This window comes from Panulirus ornatus, chromosome 8, assembly GCF_036320965.1.
Source record: "Panulirus ornatus isolate Po-2019 chromosome 8, ASM3632096v1, whole genome shotgun sequence".
In the NCBI taxonomy this organism is placed as follows: Eukaryota; Metazoa; Arthropoda; class Malacostraca; order Decapoda; family Palinuridae; genus Panulirus; species Panulirus ornatus.
In genome coordinates this window covers 35290001-35312138 of record NC_092231.1, presented here as the reverse complement: position 1 = coordinate 35312138, position 22138 = coordinate 35290001, and the positions used below count along the sequence as shown (strand labels likewise).

The 22138-nt window shown below is 40.2% G+C and overlaps 1 protein-coding gene across 1 annotated transcript in view; it reads left to right on the top strand.

Annotated features, from left to right (window-relative positions):
• LOC139749898 (uncharacterized) overlaps positions 1 to 22138 on the top strand; it is a 321502-nt gene that overhangs the window by 77658 nt on the left and 221706 nt on the right. Inside the window, exons 5-7 of the mRNA XM_071664295.1 lie at positions 2300 to 2538; positions 12775 to 12993; positions 14821 to 14962. Of these exons, the coding sequence (XP_071520396.1) occupies positions 2300 to 2538; positions 12775 to 12993; positions 14821 to 14962 (600 nt within the window). The remainder of the gene's footprint in view (positions 1 to 2299; positions 2539 to 12774; positions 12994 to 14820; positions 14963 to 22138) is intronic.

Below are 22138 nucleotides of genomic sequence, written 5' to 3'. Positions count from 1 at the left end.
AGCTCTTCACCATTTCCATTTACAACACTAAACACCCCATATACACCAATTATTCCCTCAACTGGCACATTACACACATTTGCATTCAAGTCACCCATCACTATAACCCGGTCTCGAGCATCAAATCTACTAACACACATACTCAGCTGATCCCAAAACACTTGCCTCTCATGATCTTTCTTCTCATGTCCAGGTGCATCTCTCTCCATCCACTTTCAATTTTACCCATATCAGTCTAGAGTTTACCTACTTGCACTCTATCACATGCTCCCACAACTCCTGTTTAAGGAGTATTGCCACTCCTTACCTTGCTCTTATCCTCTCACTAACCCCTGACTTTACCTCCAAGACATTCCCAAACCACTCTTCACCTTTACGCTTGAGCTTCGTTTCACTCAGAGCCAAAACATCCAGGTTCCTTTCCTCAAACATACTACCTATCTCTCCCTTTTTTTCATCTTGGTAACATCCACACACACATTTAGACACCCCAATCTGAGCCTACGAGGATTATGAGCACTACCTGCGTGATTCCTTCTTCTGTTTTCCCTTTTAGTAAGTTAAAATACAAGGAGGGGAGGGTTTCTAGCCCCTCGCTCCAGTCCCTTTTAGTCGCCTTCTACGACACGTGAGGAATGCAAGGGAAGTTGGATGTTTCCTCCAAGGCTCAATCCTCTGTTCTGAACGCTACCTCGATGGTGCGGGAAACGGCGAATATGTGTGAGAGAAAAAATATACCTCAGCCTAAGTCAGATATCCATTTTATTGACCAATTCCTTGGGGTGGATGTAGAGTTGGGTTGACTATGGACCGACTGCCACAACTAGGATTCGAACCCATGTGCTCAACCCTGGGCAGCACCTGAGTGCGCTACGGTCAGGGACGCTAACCACTGCACCATGTAGGACCATCTGTTTATACCTATTCGCCACTTCCCTCCTCAGCGAGATAGCGCTAGGAACAGACGACTGAGTATTAGTGAAAAAAATCTCTTAACTTCTTTACCACTTCATTCTCTTTCAAAGCGATAATACAGGAGAGGAAGACTCGCAGGTGCAAACCCCCTTGATTTCGTCCCTTTAAGATGCCCTGTACGACACGCAGGGGATATGTGGGTAGTGCTATTTATTGTCTTTTTAGGGTCATCATTCGATCATAAGTATGTACTAGAAAATCGAGTGATTGACCATTGTATAACTATCAATCAATCCATGGAATAATGACAAAGTTGTAAGTAGTCCACGGTTGCAAATCTTCCTAGGGGTAGGTGTAGTCCCTGCCTTGTTTACGTGATTACAGGGTTGGTGATCCTACGGTCCGTTCATGTTAACATATACCTGGTTGCACACAGTGTTCCTGGGAGCTGAGCTCATGATGAGAGATGGATAGATAGATTAACAGGCTTCGGTGGCAATTATAACAGAAGAAATATCAGCAATATTCATGTCGTCTAAGGCTTCAGGAGATATATATACCAGAAGGAATATCACTAATAATTGCGTCGTCTCCTCACATAATCAACAGGAACACTGGTGGATGGGAGGACAGTGGATGACAATATACATTGATGATAGACAAGTGTCATGATCTTATTCTGTTTGACCCACATTATCAGTAATATGTCCAAGATACCGAATAATCATGTTTCTTATCTACAAATGAATTTCTGTTCGTTCTAGTTACTATAGATTGTACCGCATTAATTTCTTTGTACAACAGTCATGGAGGAGTTTGTCATAACATAGCTTCCATCCTTACTTTAAATTGCAGCTAAAGATATTCCTTAATGATTCTTCGTAACGATACTATCTCAGTGTCAGAGGTAGCCATGATAACTCGTCTTTGCTTAAATCTATGTATCCAGACACTGATCAGGTCACTGCGTTACTCTCAAGTCATACAGCGCTACTGCTAGTCTGATATTGAATTGAGTTTCCCATCCCAATGTTCTCTATACTAATGGGAGACCTTTGGATCAACCTCTTACTGTCGTGTCTGACGTTATAATGATGTGGCGCTTGTCACCCTGGCATAAGATACTAGCCAGGGGGATGAACAAACATCAGAACAGCTAAAGAGCTCGTGTGGCTCCATCCTAGCCAAGGGGAAGAACAAACTGTAGAACAGCTACAGAACTCGTTTAGTTCCATTTGAGAAAAAAGAGGAGGCGAATGATAACTGTTCTCACACCACTGATGTTATGGTTATATCCTTCTAGGAGTGGCTGAGAGCGGGTCTGGTGTTGCATGATAGAATAGATAACTGAAGTCCGACTCACGACGGTTCCTTGCGACCACAGGTTCCTTAAGCGCCAACGTCAGCGTCGTCGCCGTGGGAGAGCTGCCAACCTTACTGATGGGCGAGATCGACTGGGGTGACGGCCAGCTCCTGACGGTGGTGAACCTCACAGACGCCACACAACCTGGCGCCACAGGAGCTGTCTGGCGATCCTTCACTCATAAGTACCTGAGGAGTGGAAGCTACGACCTGGTACTGACGCTCGGGAACCCTGTGTCGAGCACTCGACTCATCAGTTCGGTAAGTCTGCAGCGTCAGTAGAGGACGTTAGTTGACGACATTTACTGACGTGGATCCAGTGGGCCATGAAGCTACCTGGGTAGGAGGGTTGATGGAGCAGGACTATATATGTATGAATAACCAAATTCTCAACTACTAAGTTAACTCATTAGGGATTTCATGTATCAGATCATAACCAACGACTGACTAAGTAGGATGAGAGGTCGAGTCATGATGATTTTTGCTATTTCAACTCAAGTCTTAGTGATGCCAGGTCATATGGTGTGTGTGAGCGATGATATTGTGTCGTGGGAAGAAGCAAGTAATAATTTTTCTGTTTATTGAGACTCAGTTAACTGTAAATGATCTGTGACTTAAAAGTGACAAGGGCTAAAGCCAGGCGTTATGACACAGTTGAGGGTTTTGTATGATTTAAGAATTGAGGCTCAAATGCTCACTAAAAATCAAAAGACAAAGTGATCTATACCAGATTTTCTCTAATGTAGTTTTGATGTAACTTACGTACCTCTCTCACTTCATGTTGGACAAAACCTCAGGAACTGGACAAGCTTACTAGTTACTAATTACTCATTTCTATTATCATCTAGTGTATCCTTCCATCTATATTTTCAGTGGGATAATGTTCATACTACTGTGTTATTTGATTGTAACTGTAATATTTTAAGTGATGTCTGTTTACCCTCGGCCCCAAAGGGCATACTTAAGGAAACGTAATTTGTCTGTGTATGTCTGTGTGTATTTGTGAAGTTACTTATATCTACGTTAGGGAAGGAGGCTTCACATTAGTGGGACCCCATCTCTGGCTTCCAGGGGTTTTATGTCAATATTTTCCAGGGTATCTCTTCCCCATCCCAGTCCAACAGGGTTGGAACTTCTCTGAGTCTTCTGAGGTAAATATACTCTTAAACTTTGTGTTTATCTCTACACACACACACATGCCCTCGTCTGAGTCATTAACCTTTTATAGTCTTGCTTTCTTTAATCTGATGATTCGGACTTTTACTAATAATTTGCACTGTAAATAAGAAAATCAGGGTTATTCTTTTTCATTCATCGATGCCCATCTTTTTTTCGAACTTCTCTTCTTCCTTATTACTTGTGTCGTTTCAGTGATTCATGATCGTATTGTACCACGCGATCTTCGTGCGTGTGATTACTATTTTTGTGTTGAAGGGAGAAAGTTTTACGTTCTTGTTGTCCGTCTTTTAACCTTGCATGTATGTACCTTTGTATCAACTACTAAGAATATATCCACACACACACACACACACACACACACACACACACACACCAGCCTACGGCAGGTAACCATTTATCGACTAGCCCCGAGGGAAGGATGAACGCATGAATGAGATGTGGGCCGATTGACACACCCGGGATTCGAAACCACACAGACCTGTGTTGACTTTTGGTCAGTAACGGTGGACCTTCTGTGTGTGTGTGTGTGTGTGTGTGTGTGTGTGTGTGTGTGTGTGTGTGGAGGGGATTTTTGCACTCCTAGGGCACCAAATCTCAACTTGTTTTCTGTCAAATTTTCATCTGAATTTCATTGTACATTTCCACATCAACCATCACTCCACTTTGCTTGCTCCATTTGTCGAATATTTCATTGGTATAGAAGTACTTCTTCATATAATTTCAGACTTTACAATAGTTCAGTTTCCTGTTGTGCTCACTAACTGATCGCTTCACCCACCTCAGGGAACTGCTCTGTGTCGACGTCATCAAATCCTTTGAAGAATTGAGACGCTGTTATCAGAGTTCCCACTGTACTTACTTCTAAAACTTTTAGCACATTCATGACTTCTGATCTCTCTTTGTAACTTAGCTCCTTGATATAAGCATAAATACTATTTTCTATAGTTCTTCAGTTGAAGGACCCAAATGCTTTCTTTAATTTGGATCTAGAATATATTCTTAGAGGCAATTTCAACATTAACCAGAATATAATCCATTCATCCCTATATGCTCGTAGCTTGGTTTCCTGGTGGGTGACTAAGTGCTTTCTTGGTCCTTGTTTACGTCACTGCAAATCGGAAGTCAGAGTTTAGATTTATTTCACTGCTCCCAGTGTATAATCATTATTCAGTTGGCTCTAATATTCATCAAACATGTCTGCTGAATAAAACCTTACCAGTTCTCTTCGTATCTTATCAGAATTTTGAATGCTCCTCGTATCGTTCATAACTTTATCATCATCTACAAGCATAATTAGGCAGTACTGGAGACCTCTTGGCTTCAGGAACAGCAATGGTCCCAAGACAGAGCCTTGCGGAACACCTCACCAGTTTTAGCTAGTGTGAAAAATGTGTCCGTTTTTCCCCTTTCCATTAAAGTACTTCCAAATCTAAATTGATTTAGTTTCTCTATCTGTTCGTTTGCCAGTAATTTGTCACTAAATGATGATAAAAAGTTCAAGGATATCCAATGCCTCACTCACAATGCTTTCAGTATTTTCTATTTTCTAAATTTTACTGTTGTCCCTCCTTTTTCTGCTGTACTCATCTCCTAGCAATCTTATGATCTTCGAACGCCGTCTGACTGTTTGGCGTTCTAGATACTTGCCAATGAACGCTCACGTTTTCTTTGGCTAAATAGCATCTACAGAAACGTGTCTTTCTTTTTAATCCATTCCTTTCCTCTTCTTTGACCATTGATAGCCTCTTGTGACCCGTTTATCTCATACTTTACAGAACTTCTTGTATAACTCCACTTTGATTGTGGAATTCCATCTGTCAGCTTATGCCTACAAAGGAACTTATTCAGCTTTGAAAAACGTCCCACTTAGTAATTTTCTCTCAACATCTGGCCTTCTGTTCGCTTTGTCCGTTATCTCATCACTGATCACATGTTGAAACTCAGGCTCTGAGTGATCGTCTTTCCATGAAAGGGACACCACAAGAGGTACATTGCAAATGACGGTGTCAGGTTCCAATGTGTTGTACGTGACAATGAGATCCTGTATTGGTGATGCAACTGTCCCATAGATTGTAGAATGGTAATTGAGGTGTACATAAAGGCAGTCTTCCTAGACATTTTGAGACCCTCTACCATGTACTGTCACATGAAATCAGAGCAAACCATTTACCTCTATTCGCCCTAGGATTCAAGCCCACGTCAAATACGCAATGGTAGTACTCCCAATCGTCGAGTCATTTGACCCAGGTTTGAATCCGTGGGACACTATGAGGTGACTGGTTTACACGTTCTGAGCATCTATGCCTCTATGTATCTGTATCCCCTTTGTGAATTTTAATAGAGTTCCATTCAGTTAGAATCTCCCATTATCAAAATCTATTTACTAGAGTTTTGTATTCATCCCTTGGTTAAGCTTGTCCCCGTTCGTCCATCGCTCTTTGACTATAGCAATATTTCTTCTTTTCTTTTGCTTAGTTTATCTTTGTATTCTCCGTTTGATCGGTTCCTCCCTCTCGCAAAAACCTCCAGACTATCAACCTGGTCAACAGAACTTGAGAGCAGTGTTAATATTCCTTCATTTCTCTCCTGTAACGTGTGGAAGTCATTGGCTACTGTCATCTCCCCTGCAACACAGATCCATTACCTCAGGCACAACTGTTGCTGCTGCTCGCAGTGGTGACCTCATCAAGCAGATCTGTGTCACCTCAAACGGGGCTGACCAAACTCGTGGTCATTACTCGACCTTGGCTCAAATGTATATGATGTAAATAGCTATCTGAACATCTCCTTACCTCTGTGCTAAAGGGAATTTCATCCTCTTACTTTATGTGTGTGTATGTGTATGCATGTACATCTATGTGCTTATGGTTTTGACAAATCCTCACTGCATTTTGAAAAGATAACTCAGTATAGAATTAGGAATTTAAATGATCAATGCATCTTCAGATTGATGATGGCCTTATGTTGCTAAAAGGGTCTTAAGTCTCGCATGAATGATGTTGGATATCAAATATCAACCAACAGCAGGTGTCACTGTTATTAGCATGCGTACCGTAGGTCAAACACATAACATAAAAGAAGTATGGCAGTCAAAGATTCAAGATTCTAGGCAGAAGACAAGCAAACAGTACGAGACTCTCTGCCATGACACCGCTGCCAGCTGCTCGAAGTTATCTCAAACCATGGCAGCTCTTGGCAAGGATGGACCAGTGGTGTCGCAAAGTGTCCTGTATGGCGCGTAATTGTTATTTAGGATCATCGTTTCCTACCACATCTGAAGTAACGACCTGATGATATGTCCGGAGTTATACAAAGAATTGAAATGACTGATCTAAAAGAGTGGATTTATTTCAAACGGATGAGGTAATCTTTTTCATAAACATTATTTGATTTTTATCTGATATTCAAAGATAATAATTTAAGTCACTATTATCGCCAATGACTTTTAGTTTATATTTCAGACAGTATTATGTCCAGTGCTTAACTTAGGTTCTTAGAAAATATTCTTTGGTAACAAATGCAAAACAGTCGAACACCAATGTAAAAAAAAAAAAAGATAGATTCAATAAAAGACAATTTCGGAGATAAAGTTTCTGATCACACAGGCTGTAAATATTGTAAATGATATGTGTATTATAGTGTTGAGTGCCACAGACATCCTATATTTACAGGAGTACAAGATTCTGAAGAATTCTGAGATGGTTTTGTCTTTATCTGTCGATCTATGACACTCAGTCTTTGACACAGGTAACTGATCGACTTCAAGATAGTATAAAACTCCATTGAAAGTTTACTTCAGAATTATTTTGGATTATATTTAGCTCTCTAGACCCCAGTATTATTCGAAAAAAATTGTGCTGGCGTACAGTTTGCTGTGATGCTCGCAATATTCTTTTAGAGCTACATTAAACAAATTCTTGCGACCAGAGCTGTCTCAGAATACTGCAGGAAACATTACCCTGTATCCCACTGACCTGCTTCCTAACTCCATCTCCCACAACACACATGTAGTCCTCAGTGCATTGTTATAGCCAGCCACTGAGAGATCTCACCAGATTGCTACTCTCATATTTACGTTTCTGGCACATTTATGAATCACTGGCACAATCAGTTTTCACTGCATGGTTTCGTAACTAACACTCGTTAAAATTACTTGTCACATGACTCCAGATTATCAGTGTCTGGTTTTTCACTGCTGTGCTAGCCTAGTTCACTCCAGAACTCCTGATTGTCCCTTAACAAGTCTATCACTGTTCAGTATGAACAGTTCTTCATCTTTTGATTCTACAATCTTGTAGTGTCTGTCTCAAATCTTCTTTTTTTTTCGTTCATCTTTTTTTTTTCATCGAAATATCCACCTCTATTATTTCCATATGAGTCTGACCACACATGAGTGGTCCTGGTTAACCATGGTACATAAAATGACTCAAAAATGTAGTTAGACGATCCACTATGTTAAGTCACTGCTTAGTTTCCTTGGCTCAGACTAACACTTGCAAGAGACGATGGTGTCTGTCTGTGGTGTATAGCAGTGCAGGTGGACGCTGACCCAGCCTGACCTCTTCTTATAGATCATGCCTGAAGACCGGTGACTTGGTTTATCACGTGTTAGGGTTTTAATGTGATGATGTGGTTTATCACATGTTGGGGTTTAATGTGATGACTTGGTTTATCACGTGTTGGGGTTTAATGTGATGACTTGGTTTATCACGTGTTGGGGTCTAATGTGATGACTTGGTTTATCACATGTTGAGGTTTAATGTGATGACTTGTTTATCACGTGTTGGAGTCTAATGTGATGACTTGGTTTATCACATGTTGAGGTTTAATGTGATGACTTGGTTTATCACGTGTTGGAGTCTAATGTGATGACTTGGTTTATCACGTGTTGGGGTTTAATGTGATGATTTGGTTTATCACATGTTGGGGTTTAATGTGATGATTTGGTTTATCACGTGTTGGGGTTTAATGTGATGATTTGGTTTATCACGTGTTGGGGTTTAGTATGATGACTTGGTTTATCACGTGTTGGGGTCTAATGTGATGACTTGGTTTATCACATGTTGGGGTTTAATGTGATGACTTGGTTTATCACATGTTGGGGTTTAATGTGATGACTTGGTTTATCACGTGTTGGGGTCTAATGTGATGACTTGGTTTATCACATGTTGAGGTTTAATGTGATGACTTGGTTTATCACGTGTTGGGGTCTAATGTGATGACTTGGTTTATCACGTGTTGGGGTTTAATGTGATGACTTGGTTTATCACGTGTTGGGGTCTAATGTGATGACTTGGTTTATCACGTGTTGGGGTTTAATGTGATGATTTGGTTTATCACATGTTGGGGTTTAATGTGATGATTTGGTTTATCACGTGTTGGGGTTTAGTATGATGACTATCAACTTGATCTATCACGTGTTATGGGTTTGATATGTTGACTGATGACTTGGCTTATGACCATCTGGCTAATCTGTAACCAAGACTTTTCTGACCGACTTCTAGCACACTCCATCATCCATCACTTATGTACTTGATGTGTCTCTAAGTTACCTGATCCAGTACCAAACTGTCAAGTTACTGTACTACTACCAAGCAGGATGCATAGATGTCAGGCTTTTGGGTTCACGACGAAAGATCTTGTTCCAGCAGCAAATCATTTGGCCCAAATCCACCAAGTTGCTTGGCCTAGCTCTAGACAATTAGGTTCAACACCATTAAATTCCGAATCGCAAACTCTAAACGAGTATCTTCATTTCCCTTATACTAAACCATATGAGCCACCGTTACGTGATGCTTGGTACTACTAAATTGTTTGGCCCACCACCAAACTCTTTAGCAGATTAACCAACAAATTGGTTCACCATCGTCAAATTAATATCGAGTCTACAGCCAAATGGTTTGACCTCCACCGCCAAACTATTTAGCTCTTCACTGCAAAACTAGTTAGCCACAATCGGGATATTCAGTATAACGTCAGGACCAAATGGTATGGCCCTAAACTAAGTCGTTTGTGTTACTGTATGACTAACAGACCAGCAAGCAATACTCGACTATGACAAGACTATTCAACTTCTTTATCCACCACCTGACCTGTGCATCACTTCATAACTTTTGCCACTGTTTATCCATTACTTGACTAATATACCTCTACATCTACTGAATGTGTTCTACTTGACACCTACTGTAGATCAGCTGTTCAAACAACTTGATCCTCAGCTGATTCAGTAAACATCCACAACCAACAACCAGTGGTTGGTGAATTAAATGTAGCGTCACCTAGACAGCTTCAAAGTAGAGCACTTGATATGCTATTACCCTTTTTCCCCTTTATTAGTCTTATGTAGCTATAGTACTGTAGACGAGATCCCTCTGTAGTGACAGAGTAATTGCCACCTCGTAGACCACCTGAACCTTGTAGACCACTTGAGCTCTGTCGACCACCTGAGAACGGTAGAATGAAAGTGCATGATGATCTTTTCAACCTACCATAATGTAGCAGTTCTCCACTATAATGCAGCAAGAGTCGCTAGCAATATCGGTCTACCAGTTTGTGGACATGAAATTACCCACATCTCTGATGTGTCTCACTCTGTACCTTCAGTAGTATTGTAACGTCTTAGTATAACACATCACTATTGAGCATCACAGGTGAGAAGATCAGACTGGTAAATTGATAGCCTTCACGGTAACTATTTATGCCGTACAGGAACACACTGGTTAATTTCTCCCTTTGGTGTAAGTCTGTAGAATTACGGGTAATTCTTTCGGGAAATTATGTGATACCGTGTTGGATATACAAGCACATATTACAGGGTATTTCATACGAATGCTATCATACATGTGCTGAATGACTTGGAGTATGAAAGGTGTATTACGCATATTTCATGAGGCTGTGTACGCTGTGGTAACCGAGAAGGTGTTTCAAGGCACATTTCTATCGTCTGCAGTGCTGCATAGTTCATCTTTATCGTGTCCAACACGGCACTGGCAAAACATGGCCCTAACCATGGCTATCTCGGGTGGGCGAAAATGAGAAGAATAGGGCAGTAATAAGAGCTCCTCAGGTGTTCATAGAGCCGAATTTCAAAGGTAGAAAGGGGAAAAGTGATTGAAAGAAGAGGGTTCCACAGCTTCACTGTTCGAAGACAAATACAGGTATCATAACGCTCACTCCTCGTGTGGCTGGTCTTCACACACAATGGGAACCAAAGTCTTGGTAGCATCTCACGAGAGTAATGACCAAGATGATACCTGTAGAATAGGGGGAGGACGACAACATCGCTGCAGACAGAGAGGGATGGATGGGGTGGAGGGGTGATACCTGGAGTATCAGTGAGACGGAAGGTTTTTGGTTCCATTCTGGTTCATCAAGAGGTGGAGGAAGAGCCACCCTGAATATGTGAGCAATGCTCCCTACTGGAGCGAGTACTGCCCCTGCATATGATATAGCTGTTAACAGAAGAAATAACCGAAGCGCCTTTATAACACCCCAGCTTCTGGGAAGATGTAGTATTTGATATACGGGTCTGCCAATGAAGAGTCGAAGGTATGTATGATAATGGCCATGTTGGCTCTTTGAAAATCACACCGGTAGGACTGGTAAGGAAATAGTATTACGAAGAACTGTGATATATTTGCACATAGGAAACAACCATAATCATAGCTTGCTAACTGTAGTAACTACCGTAATATATTGATATAGTCTTAAGTTTTATGACTAAATATGCATTTCATGACGTAAGAATACGTTAAAGTTGCGATAATGAAACCAGGAAAACAAAATTTAGATATAATGATAAGATGAGATTTGATTCAGTAATTATCATTTTTAGAAGAGCTGATTGATGTGCAATGATATATAAAGGGAATACGTGTACTGTGGAAATTACGAATTATATAACACTGTATAACACTATAAGACTTTAAAAGATGAACATCCAAACACTAGATATATTCATTATTTCGCCTTGGAAAGTGGCTGAGACAAATTTTTAACACCTTTTACTAAGGTAACCATAATCTCATTTTATCTTGAAGATATCATTTATAATTATCTACAATTCAGAAGATTTTCATCTGGTTGCTGATGACGTATCTTAGACAGATTGAACGTTTTTCATCATATCAATTTCGCGCTGCTGTTTACTGTAGTTAGGTGGTAATGCAATTTACAAAATGTTGTCCCACGACCCATTGAATGATAGTGAGCAAGTTCTTACAATAAAGGAGCAACATACTTCCAGATGTGTCACTTGTGTCACAGCCGTGATTTCTTAACTCCCTGACTGTCGTATATCATGTTTCCTAACTGCTTAGGAAAGACTCAATTACGTATATAGGCAAAACATATATGCTTAATACCTCAAACGATGTCAGCTCCTGCAGCACGATGGTACAACCTTTGAAGACGATGGTCAAGCCCAGGAGCACGACAATACGACCCGACTGTATGATGGCCTAGCCTTTGACCTGTTCCTTTAGGGGTAGCAGGTAGGTCGGGGCACCAGAGCCAAGGGTCGTGACGCTGTGTTCAAGGTGTTATACTATCGTGGTCAGGGGTCGTCATACCGTCGCACCCAAGTGGTTAACAAAGCTGTTACTTTATGTCGTAGGCAAAATTTAAAGGCTGTGATGGAAGATAGTAGTGACTGATGTCACGTCTATACACAAATATATGAAAAAGTTTGAAAGAACTTTCAGAGAATTCGACAAAATTATGTTCAGATTCGGTTATGAAAAGGATACGTTTTTTTCATTAGTTTTTACCTTGATAGATTATTCACTAACAAAGATTTAAGAATTTATTCATACGCAGGTTAAATAAGAAAACCTATGGAGAGCTAAAACCGCAAATGGCTATCAAGATTTAAAAAAATTTCGAAAAAGTATTTTCTTTGAAATTTCTCATCTAAACACTGTTAGAGGAGGATCCTGTCGTGCTGAATCAGTAGCAGTGATTACAGCTTTCAGTAACTGAATATAGAACCGTCTGAGTGAATCTTCTGTGGCTTCTGGGGGCAGATCAGTCTGGTTCTGTATGACTGATTTATGAAATGAATTAGAGACCTTGAGGCTTTGGAACTAACTCCTCAGGCATGAGAGGGTTATCCATAGATTACTGGTACAAGTAATGATGCATCAGTTCTTAGTAAGACAATTGGAACATAAAGTTCTCTGAGGCTCATTCATCTCAACCAGAGACTTTTTGATGAATAATGTGTGGTAGAAGGTTTGGAAACTGGGACATTGTATATCTTGTGGAATTACATATTCTTGTTACTAACGTTGGCCTCTCCTCGTTCATCATCTACTGCAGCTGAAGGTGATACAGCAGATCATACTGGACAAGATCTTGGCTCAGTATGTAAGTGAGGACGAGGCCCCCCTCCTGCTCCTCACCACTGTCTTCAGGACGAACGCGATGATCAACTTCACAGCTGTGGTCAAGTCGGGCACTGCAAACTATTACGAGCTGGTTGTCAACGACGAGTTGAGAAGAAGTGATAGTCCATCAATCACCTTTACTTTCAAAGAGGTTAGTTAAGATCGACTGTGTCCACGTTAACGCATGTTGACCCATAATTACCCACATTGCCCTAATTGAAGTTAGTCTATGATGATCTGAGCTAACCCATAACTACTCATTGAGACCTAGGATTACTAAAATTGCACTTTAATGATCTACGTTAACCCATAACTACCCAAGGACCAAGGATCACTCAAGTTACTGTATGATGATGTAAATAGACCCATAATTACCATATTGACCCAGGTTTATTGATGTCGCTCTAAAATGGTGTAAGCTGACCTATAGCTACCCATATTGACCTAAGATTACTCAAGTTTATCAATAATGACGTCAGTTAACCCATAGTGATTTGAGTTGACTCAGAATGAACTGACTGGCCCACAGTGCCTCGAACAGATCAAGATAACCTGCCGTGACGTAAGTCTATTCATCATTATTCAACCATCGTGTCAAAACAAATTCCACAAAGAAAATAACTTTAATTTCGACTTCAATGACTCAATCAGAAGCTAAGTTCACCCATCAGGGTTAAGGTAACTTAAGAAAACGGATGACCTTTCCTTAACATAAGTTCACTCTTCACACACTATGTCTTGGTTTATCATAACCCTAACTCACTTTTTATGGCTTGAGTTAACCCTATAACCTGAGCTTGCCCGTCACAGCATTATCTTAGATATCTTAATTTTTACCTTATGATGACCTAACTTGAATAGTCATGAATTAGAAGTGTCTGTTATCAGCTTACGTTATCCCCCAGCAAAACTTAAGTTGAGTTGCAGTAAATCTAAGTTGAGCATATATTGTTCTGTGAATGTGAAGGCGATAAAGCTCCTCCCTGTAGATCTGTGTTTAGCTGTACTGTGTATTTCCCAGTTCTGTGTTTAGTGGGACTTTCCAGTTCTGTGTTTAGTGGGACTGTGTACTTTCCAGTTCTGTGTTTAGTGGGACTGTGTACTTTCCAGTCCTGTGTTTAGTGGGACTGTGTACTTTCCAGTTCTGTGTTTAGCTGTACTGTGTATTTCCCAGTTCTGTGTTTAGTGGGACTGTGTACTTTCCAGTTCTGTGTTTAGTGGGACTGTGTACTTTCCAGTTCTGTGTTTAGTGGGACTGTGTACTTCCCAGTTCTGTGTTTAGTGGGACTGTGTATTTCCCAGTTCTGTGTTTAGTGGGACTGTGTATTTCCCAGTCCTGTGTTTAGTGGGACTGTGTACTTTCCAGTTCTGTGTTCATTAGGACAGTGTATTACATTGGGAGAGGAAGTAGAGATCATTAGAGTAGAAAAAAGGGTCATTGTGTGGAAAGCCATTACGATATATCTCATACCATCGAATTGGTTCATCCTTGACATAGTATTTTTAAAACAGGAGAGCAGACCTGTAAGAGGGACAGTGTCTCACTATAAACCAGGTAGATGCCGATGTATACATCTACATACATCTTTATAATGCTCCTCTCTGGCTGGTAGTTCCCTGTATGGTTCTTCAAGCTCTCTTTCATCTCATGCTCTTCCTCGTACTATCCCATATTTTGTTGTATCAGGAGGCGCTATGAAGAAGTGAAGGTGGGGTTTGAAGAACAGACGTAGGTAGTATGCGACCAGGATGTCTGGAGAGAATAGTGTTTAGGTGAATAGGAAAACCCTATCTGCACACAAAGAGAGGCTGACTGTGGTGTCGGCAGGTCAAAAGGCACTAAGTAAATCTACAGCAAGACCTCTTTTAGTGTATTAGCTATATGATCAACTTGTATTATAGATTTCGTTCTATATCAAGGAGGAGATATGGTTACTAATTATCCATAGTTAAGCTGTATTCATTCTCTTACCACCAGGCTGGGAGGTACGACGTGAGCATGACAGCTTTAGGTGAGGCAGGAAAGTCTCCGACGCTGCTGAAGCGAATAGATGTAGCGAGACCAGTGAAGGATTCTGATGTTCATCTGCTCCTGCCACAGAGAGTGGTCTGGCCACCAGGTAAGCTAGGGGAGAAAACTCGATGATGATTTCCCACTAGTGACTCGAACCCTACATTCTGTGGTTACTCAAAGGATCACTGTAAATACTCTTAGAATAATCAACAAATGATATATTGCAAGTGATAGAAATTCAATTTATGATCCAAACACAAGGTGGACGCTATGGCGGATTAGTCACCGAAGCATTTATTCTAATCAAACCTCAATTTTGTATTTATATGTCAGTATTGCTCCCTCTCCTTCTAGAAATTCTGCCAATACATTTGTCCTTCTATGTAACAGTTGATAAAGGACAGGTGACAAATAGTGAGGGCAATACAACCTGATTATAAAGAGAAACTAGCACACACGTTTAGCCACCTAGCAGGCAAGAAGGAATGAGAGAGAGAGAGAGAGAGAGAGAGAGAGAGAGAGAGAGAGAGAGAGAGAGAGAGAGAGAGAGAGAGAGAGAGAGAGAGAGAGAGAGAGAGAGAGAGAGAGAGAGAGAGAGAGAATCTGCGTTTCAGCAATTTCCCAAAATTATCGTACTGACATCACAAGCACTTCGTCATACAGGAAAGTAATAACTATGATTAATACAATACTTAAGATATAATGTGTACAACAAAGACAATGTCAATGACACAATAAAAGAATAGAAGATTTACATCATTTTCCCAAATCTATAAGAGAAAACGTTAAGATATACTACACTAAACCAAAAACATTTCTTTTCGAAGATATGAAAAAAGGAAATACACGATATTCCCCTTTTCAAAATGGCATGAATCACCCCTCAGGTTGACTCATGACCAGCGGGCTTGCGAGACAATGCATCAGCTACAATATTATCCTTCCCTCTTACATGATGGATAGATAAATCATAATCTTGAAACAGTCTCCAAAGGGTTAACCACTGATTAGCATCCTTCGTATTGTACAAAACCACTGAACGATTATGATAAGTAAAAACTGAAATGGGTTTTCCTAATCTTCATAGATAAACATCAAAGTTCTGTAAGCACAAAATCAAAGCCAAGGTTTCCTTCTCAACAACACTATAATTTCTTTTGAAAAATAACATATTGAGCGATCATTGCTTTGCTTCTCCTGCATTTATACTACGCCAGCAACTATATCACTAGTGTCCACATATAACTCTGATAGTTTTTCATAATCTGGAGCACATGAAATTGGAGCAGCAACTAAAATTTCTTTTTTTTCTTCTAGCAAAAGCATCATTACAGTTGTCATCCAACGCATATTTTACTTTATTTGACAACAACTTTGAAAAGGTAATGCAACAGTGGAATTATTTTTATAAAACCTGTAATAACCACTCACTCCGAAGATTTCAAAAACTCTTTTCTGTTTGAGGGAACGAGACATTTCTATATACCCTTGATTACTGCATCAACCGGTCGTGCATCTCCTTGTCCCACAATATAACCAAGATACGTAATATGAACCTTTACAAAATCACTTTTACTTACGTTTACAGAAAGATATTCCTTGCTTAACCCACTTTCCTACCCAAGGCGACGTGTTCATCCCACTCTCTACAATACAACACAATATCACCAATATATATATATATATATATATATATATATATATATATATATATATATATATATATATATATATATATATATATATATATATATATATATATATATATATATATATATATATATACAATAGAGTTGATAGAGATGCTCTGTGGAAGGTATTAAAAATATATGGTGTGGGAGGCAAGTTGTTAGAAGCAGTGAAAAGTTTTTATCGAGGATGTAAGGCATGTGTACGTGTAGGAAGAGAGGAAAGTGATTGGTTCACAGTGAATGTAGGTTTCCTTGCGCTACCTCGCAAACGCGGGAGACAGCGACAAAGCAAAAAAAGAAAATATATATATATATATATATATGTATATATATATATATATATATATATATATATATATATATATATATATATATATATATATATATATTTATATATATATATATATATATATATATATATATATATATATATATATATATATATATATATTTTTTTTTTTTTTTATACTTTGTCGCTGTCTCCTGCGTTTGCGAGGTAGCGCAAGGAAACAGACGAAAGAAATGGCCCAACCCCCCCATACACATGTATATACATACGTCCACACACGCAAATATACATACCTACACAGCTTTCCATGGTTTACCCCAGACGCTTCACATGCCTTGATTCAATCCACTGACAGCACGTCAACCCCGGTATACCACATCGCTCCAATTCACTCTATTCCTTGCCCTCCTTTCACCCTCCTGCATGTTCAGGCCCCGATCACACAAAATCTTTTTCACTCCATCTTTCCACCTCCAATTTGGTCTCCCTCTTCTCCTCGTTCCCTCCACCTCCGACACATATATCCTCTTGGTCAATCTTTCCTCACTCATTCTCTCCATGTGCCCAAACCACTTCAAAACACCCTCTTCTGCTCTCTCAACCACGCTCTTTTTATTTCCACACATCTCTCTTACCCTTACGTTACTCACTCGATCAAACCATCTCACACCACACATTGTCCTCAAACATCTCATTTCCAGCACATCCATCCTCCTGCACACAACTCTATCCATAGCCCACGCCTCGCAACCATACAACATTGTTGGAACCACTATTCCTTCAAACATACCCATTTTTGCTTTCCGAGATAATGTTCTCGACTTCCACACATTCTTCAAGGCCCCCAGAATTTTCGCCCCCTCCCCCACCCTATGATCCACTTCCGCTTCCATGGTTCCATCCGCTGCCAGATCCACTCCCAGATATCTAAAACACTTCACTTCCTCCAGTTTTTCTCCATTCAAACTCACCTCCCAATTGACTTGACCCTCAACCCTACTGTACCTAATAACCTTGCTCTTATTCACATTTACTCTTAACTTTCTTCTTCCACACACTTTACCAAACTCAGTCACCAGCTTCTGCAGTTTCTCACATGAATCAGCCACCAGCGCTGTATCATCAGCGAACAACAACTGACTCACTTCCCAAGCTCTCTCATCCCCAACAGACTTCATACTTGCCCCTCTTTCCAAAACTCTTGCATTTACCTCCCTAACAACCCCATCCATAAACAAATTAAACAACCATGGAGACATCACACACCCCTGCCGCAAACCTACATTCACTGAGAACCAATCACTTTCCTCTCTTCCTACACGTACACATGCCTTACATCCTCGATAAAAACTTTTCACTGCTTCTAACAACTTTCCTCCCACACCATATATTCTTAATACCTTCCACAGAGCATCTCTATCAACTCTATCATATGCCTTCTCCAGATCCATAAATGCTACATTTTATGGATATATATATATATATATATATATATATATATATATATATATATATATATATATATATATATATATATATATATATATATAAATATATATATATATATATATATATATATATATATATATACATATATATACGAATAAAGTGTATATGAACGCGCACCTTCATAGAACATACAAAGCTCCATCAGCCAAGATCGAACCTGGGACCCCTTGTGCAAGAGGCAGGCATGCTAACCGCTAGGCTAAGGGACTGTATAATAGGAAACAACTATTCGAAATACTAAGTACTCGAATACCCTTCGTCTCACTATGGTGAGCAACGGGGTCTATCGGCTGTTTCCGAACAGAACACATAGCCAGCTGAGAGCGTTTTACCGAACCTGACTGTACCACGCGGAGTTATATGAATACGAATAAAGTGTATATGAACGCGCACCTTCATAGAACATACAAAGCTCCATCAGCCAGGATCGAACCTGGGACCCCTTGTGCAAGAGGCAGGCATGCTAACCGCTAGGCTAAGGGACTGTATAATAGGAAACAACTATTCGAAATACTAAGTACTCGAATACCCTTCGTCTCACTATGGTGAGCAACGGGGTCTATCGGCTGTTTCCGAACAGAACACATAGCCAGCTGAGAGCGTTTTACCGAACCTGACTGTACAACGCGGAGTTATATGAATACGAACAAAGTGTATATGAACGCGCACCTTCATAGAACATACAAAGCTCCATCAGCCAGGATCGAACCTGGGACCCCTTGTGCAAGAGGCAGGCATGCTAACCGCTAGGCTATATATATATATATATATATATGTATATATATATATATATATATATATATATATATATATATATATATATATATATATATATATATATATATATATATATAGGTTTGCGGCAGGGGTGTGTGATGTCTCCATGGTTGTTTAATTTGTTTATGGATTTGGTTGTTAGGGAGGTAAATGCAAGAGTTTTGGAAAGAGGGGCAAGTATGAAGTCTGTTGGGGATGAGAGAGCTTGGGAAGTGAGTCAGTTGTTGTTCGCTGATGATACAGCGCTGGTGGCTGATTCATGTGAGAAACTGCAGAAGCTGGTGACTGAGTTTGGTAAAGTGTGTGGTAGAAGAAAGTTAAGAGTAAATGTGAATAAGAGCAAGGTTATTAGGTACAGTAGGGTTGAGGGTCAAGTCAATTGGGAGGTGAGTTTGAATGGAGAAAAACTGGAGGAAGTGAAGTGTTTTAGATATCTGGGAGTGGATCTGGCAGCGGATGGAACCATGGAAGCGGAAGTGGATCATAGGGTGGGGGAGGGGGCGAAAATTCTGGGGGCCTTGAAGAATGTGTGGAAGTCGAGAACATTATCTCGGAAAGCAAAAATGGGTATGTTTGAAGGAATAGTGGTTCCAACAATGTTGTATGGTTGCGAGGCGTGGGCTATGGATAGAGTTGTGCGCAGGAGGAAGGATGTGCTGGAAATGAGATGTTTGAGGACAATGTGTGGTGTGAGGTGGTTTGATCGAGTGAGTAACGTAAGGGTAAGAGAGATGTGTGGAAATAAAAAGAGCGTGGTTGAGAGAGCAGAAGAGGGTGTTTTGAAGTGGTTTGGGCACATGGAGAGAATGAGTGAGGAAAGATTGACCAAGAGGATATATGTGTCGGAGGTGGAGGGAACGAGGAGAAGAGGGAGACCAAATTGGAGGTGGAAAGATGGAGTGAAAAAGATTTTGTGTGATCGGGGCCTGAACATGCAGGAGGGTGAAAGGAGGGCAAGGAATAGAGTGAATTGGAGCGATGTGGTATACCGGGGTTGACGTGCTGTCAGTGGATTGAATCAAGCCATGTGAAGCGTCTGGGGTAAACCATGGAAAGCTGTGTAGGTATGTATATTTGCGTGTGTGGACGTATGTATATACATGTGTATGGGGGGGGTTGGGCCATTTCTTTCGTCTGTTTCCCTGCGCTACCTCGCAAACGCAGGAGACAGCGACAAAGTAAAAAAAAAACAAACAAAAAAAACATATTTATATATGTATATATATATATATATATATATATATATATATATATATATATATATATATATATATATATATATATATATATATATATATTTTTTTTTTTTTCTTGCTTTGTCGCTGTCTCCCGCGTTTGCGAGGTAGCGCAAGGAAACAGACGAAAGAAATGGCCCATCCCACCCTCATACACATGTATATACATACGTCCACACACGCAAATATACATACCTACACAGCTTTCCATGGTTTACCCCAGACGCTTCACATGCCCTGATTCAACCCACTGACAGCACGTCAACCCCGGTATACCACATCGATCCAATTCACTCTATTCCTTGCCCTCCTTTCACCCTCCTGCATGTTCAGGCCCCGATCACACAAAATCTTTTTCACTCCATCTTTCCACCTCCAATTTGGTCTCCCTCTTCTCCTCGTTCCCTCCACCTCCGACACATATATCCTCTTGGTCAATCTTTCCTCACTCATTCTCTCCATGTGCCCAAACCACTTCAAAACACCCTCTTCTGCTCTCTCAACCACGCTCTTTTTATTTCCACACATCTCTCTTACCCTTACGTTACTCACTCGATCAAACCATCTCACACCACACATTGTCCTCAAACATCTCATTTCCAGCACATCCATCCTCCTGCACACAACTCTATCCATAGCCCACGCCTCGCAACCATACAACATTGTTGGAACCACTATTCCTTCAAACATACCCATTTTTGCTTTCCGAGATAATGTTCTCGACTTCCACACATTCTTCAAGGCCCCCAGAATTTTCGCCCCCTCCCCCACCCTATGATCCACTTCCGCTTCCATGGTTCCATCCGCTGCCAGATCCACTCCCAGATATCTAAAACACTTCACTTCCTCCAGTTTTTCTCCATTCAAACTCACCTCCCAATTGACTTGACCCTCAACCCTACTGTACCTAATAACCTTGCTCTTATTCACATTTACTCTTAACTTTCTTCTTCCACACACTTTACCAAACTCAGTCACCAGCTTCTGCAGTTTCTCACATGAATCAGCCACCAGCGCTGTATCATCAGCGAACAACAACTGACTCACTTCCCAAGCTCTCTCATCCCCAACAGACTTCATACTTGCCCCTCTTTCCAAAACTCTTGCATTTACCTCCCTAACAACCCCATCCATAAACAAATTGAACAACCATGGAGACATCACACACCCCTGCCGCAAACCTACATTCACTGAGAACCAATCACTTTCCTCTCTTCCTACACGTACACATGCCTTACATCCTCGATAAAAACTTTTCACTGCTTCTAACAACTTTCCTCCCACACCATATATTCTTAATACCTTCCACAGAGCATCTCTATCAACTCTATCATATGCCTTCTCCAGATCCATAAATGCTACATTTTATGGATATATATATATATATATATATATATATATATATATATATATATATATATATATATATATATATATATATATATAAATATATATATATATATATATATATATATATATATATATATATATATATATATATATATATATATATATATATACATATATATACGAATAAAGTGTATATGAACGCGCACCTTCATAGAACATACAAAGCTCCATCAGCCAAGATCGAACCTGGGACCCCTTGTGCAAGAGGCAGGCATGCTAACCGCTAGGCTAAGGGACTGTATAATAGGAAACAACTATTCGAAATACTAAGTACTCGAATACCCTTCGTCTCACTATGGTGAGCAACGGGGTCTATCGGCTGTTTCCGAACAGAACACATAGCCAGCTGAGAGCGTTTTACCGAACCTGAC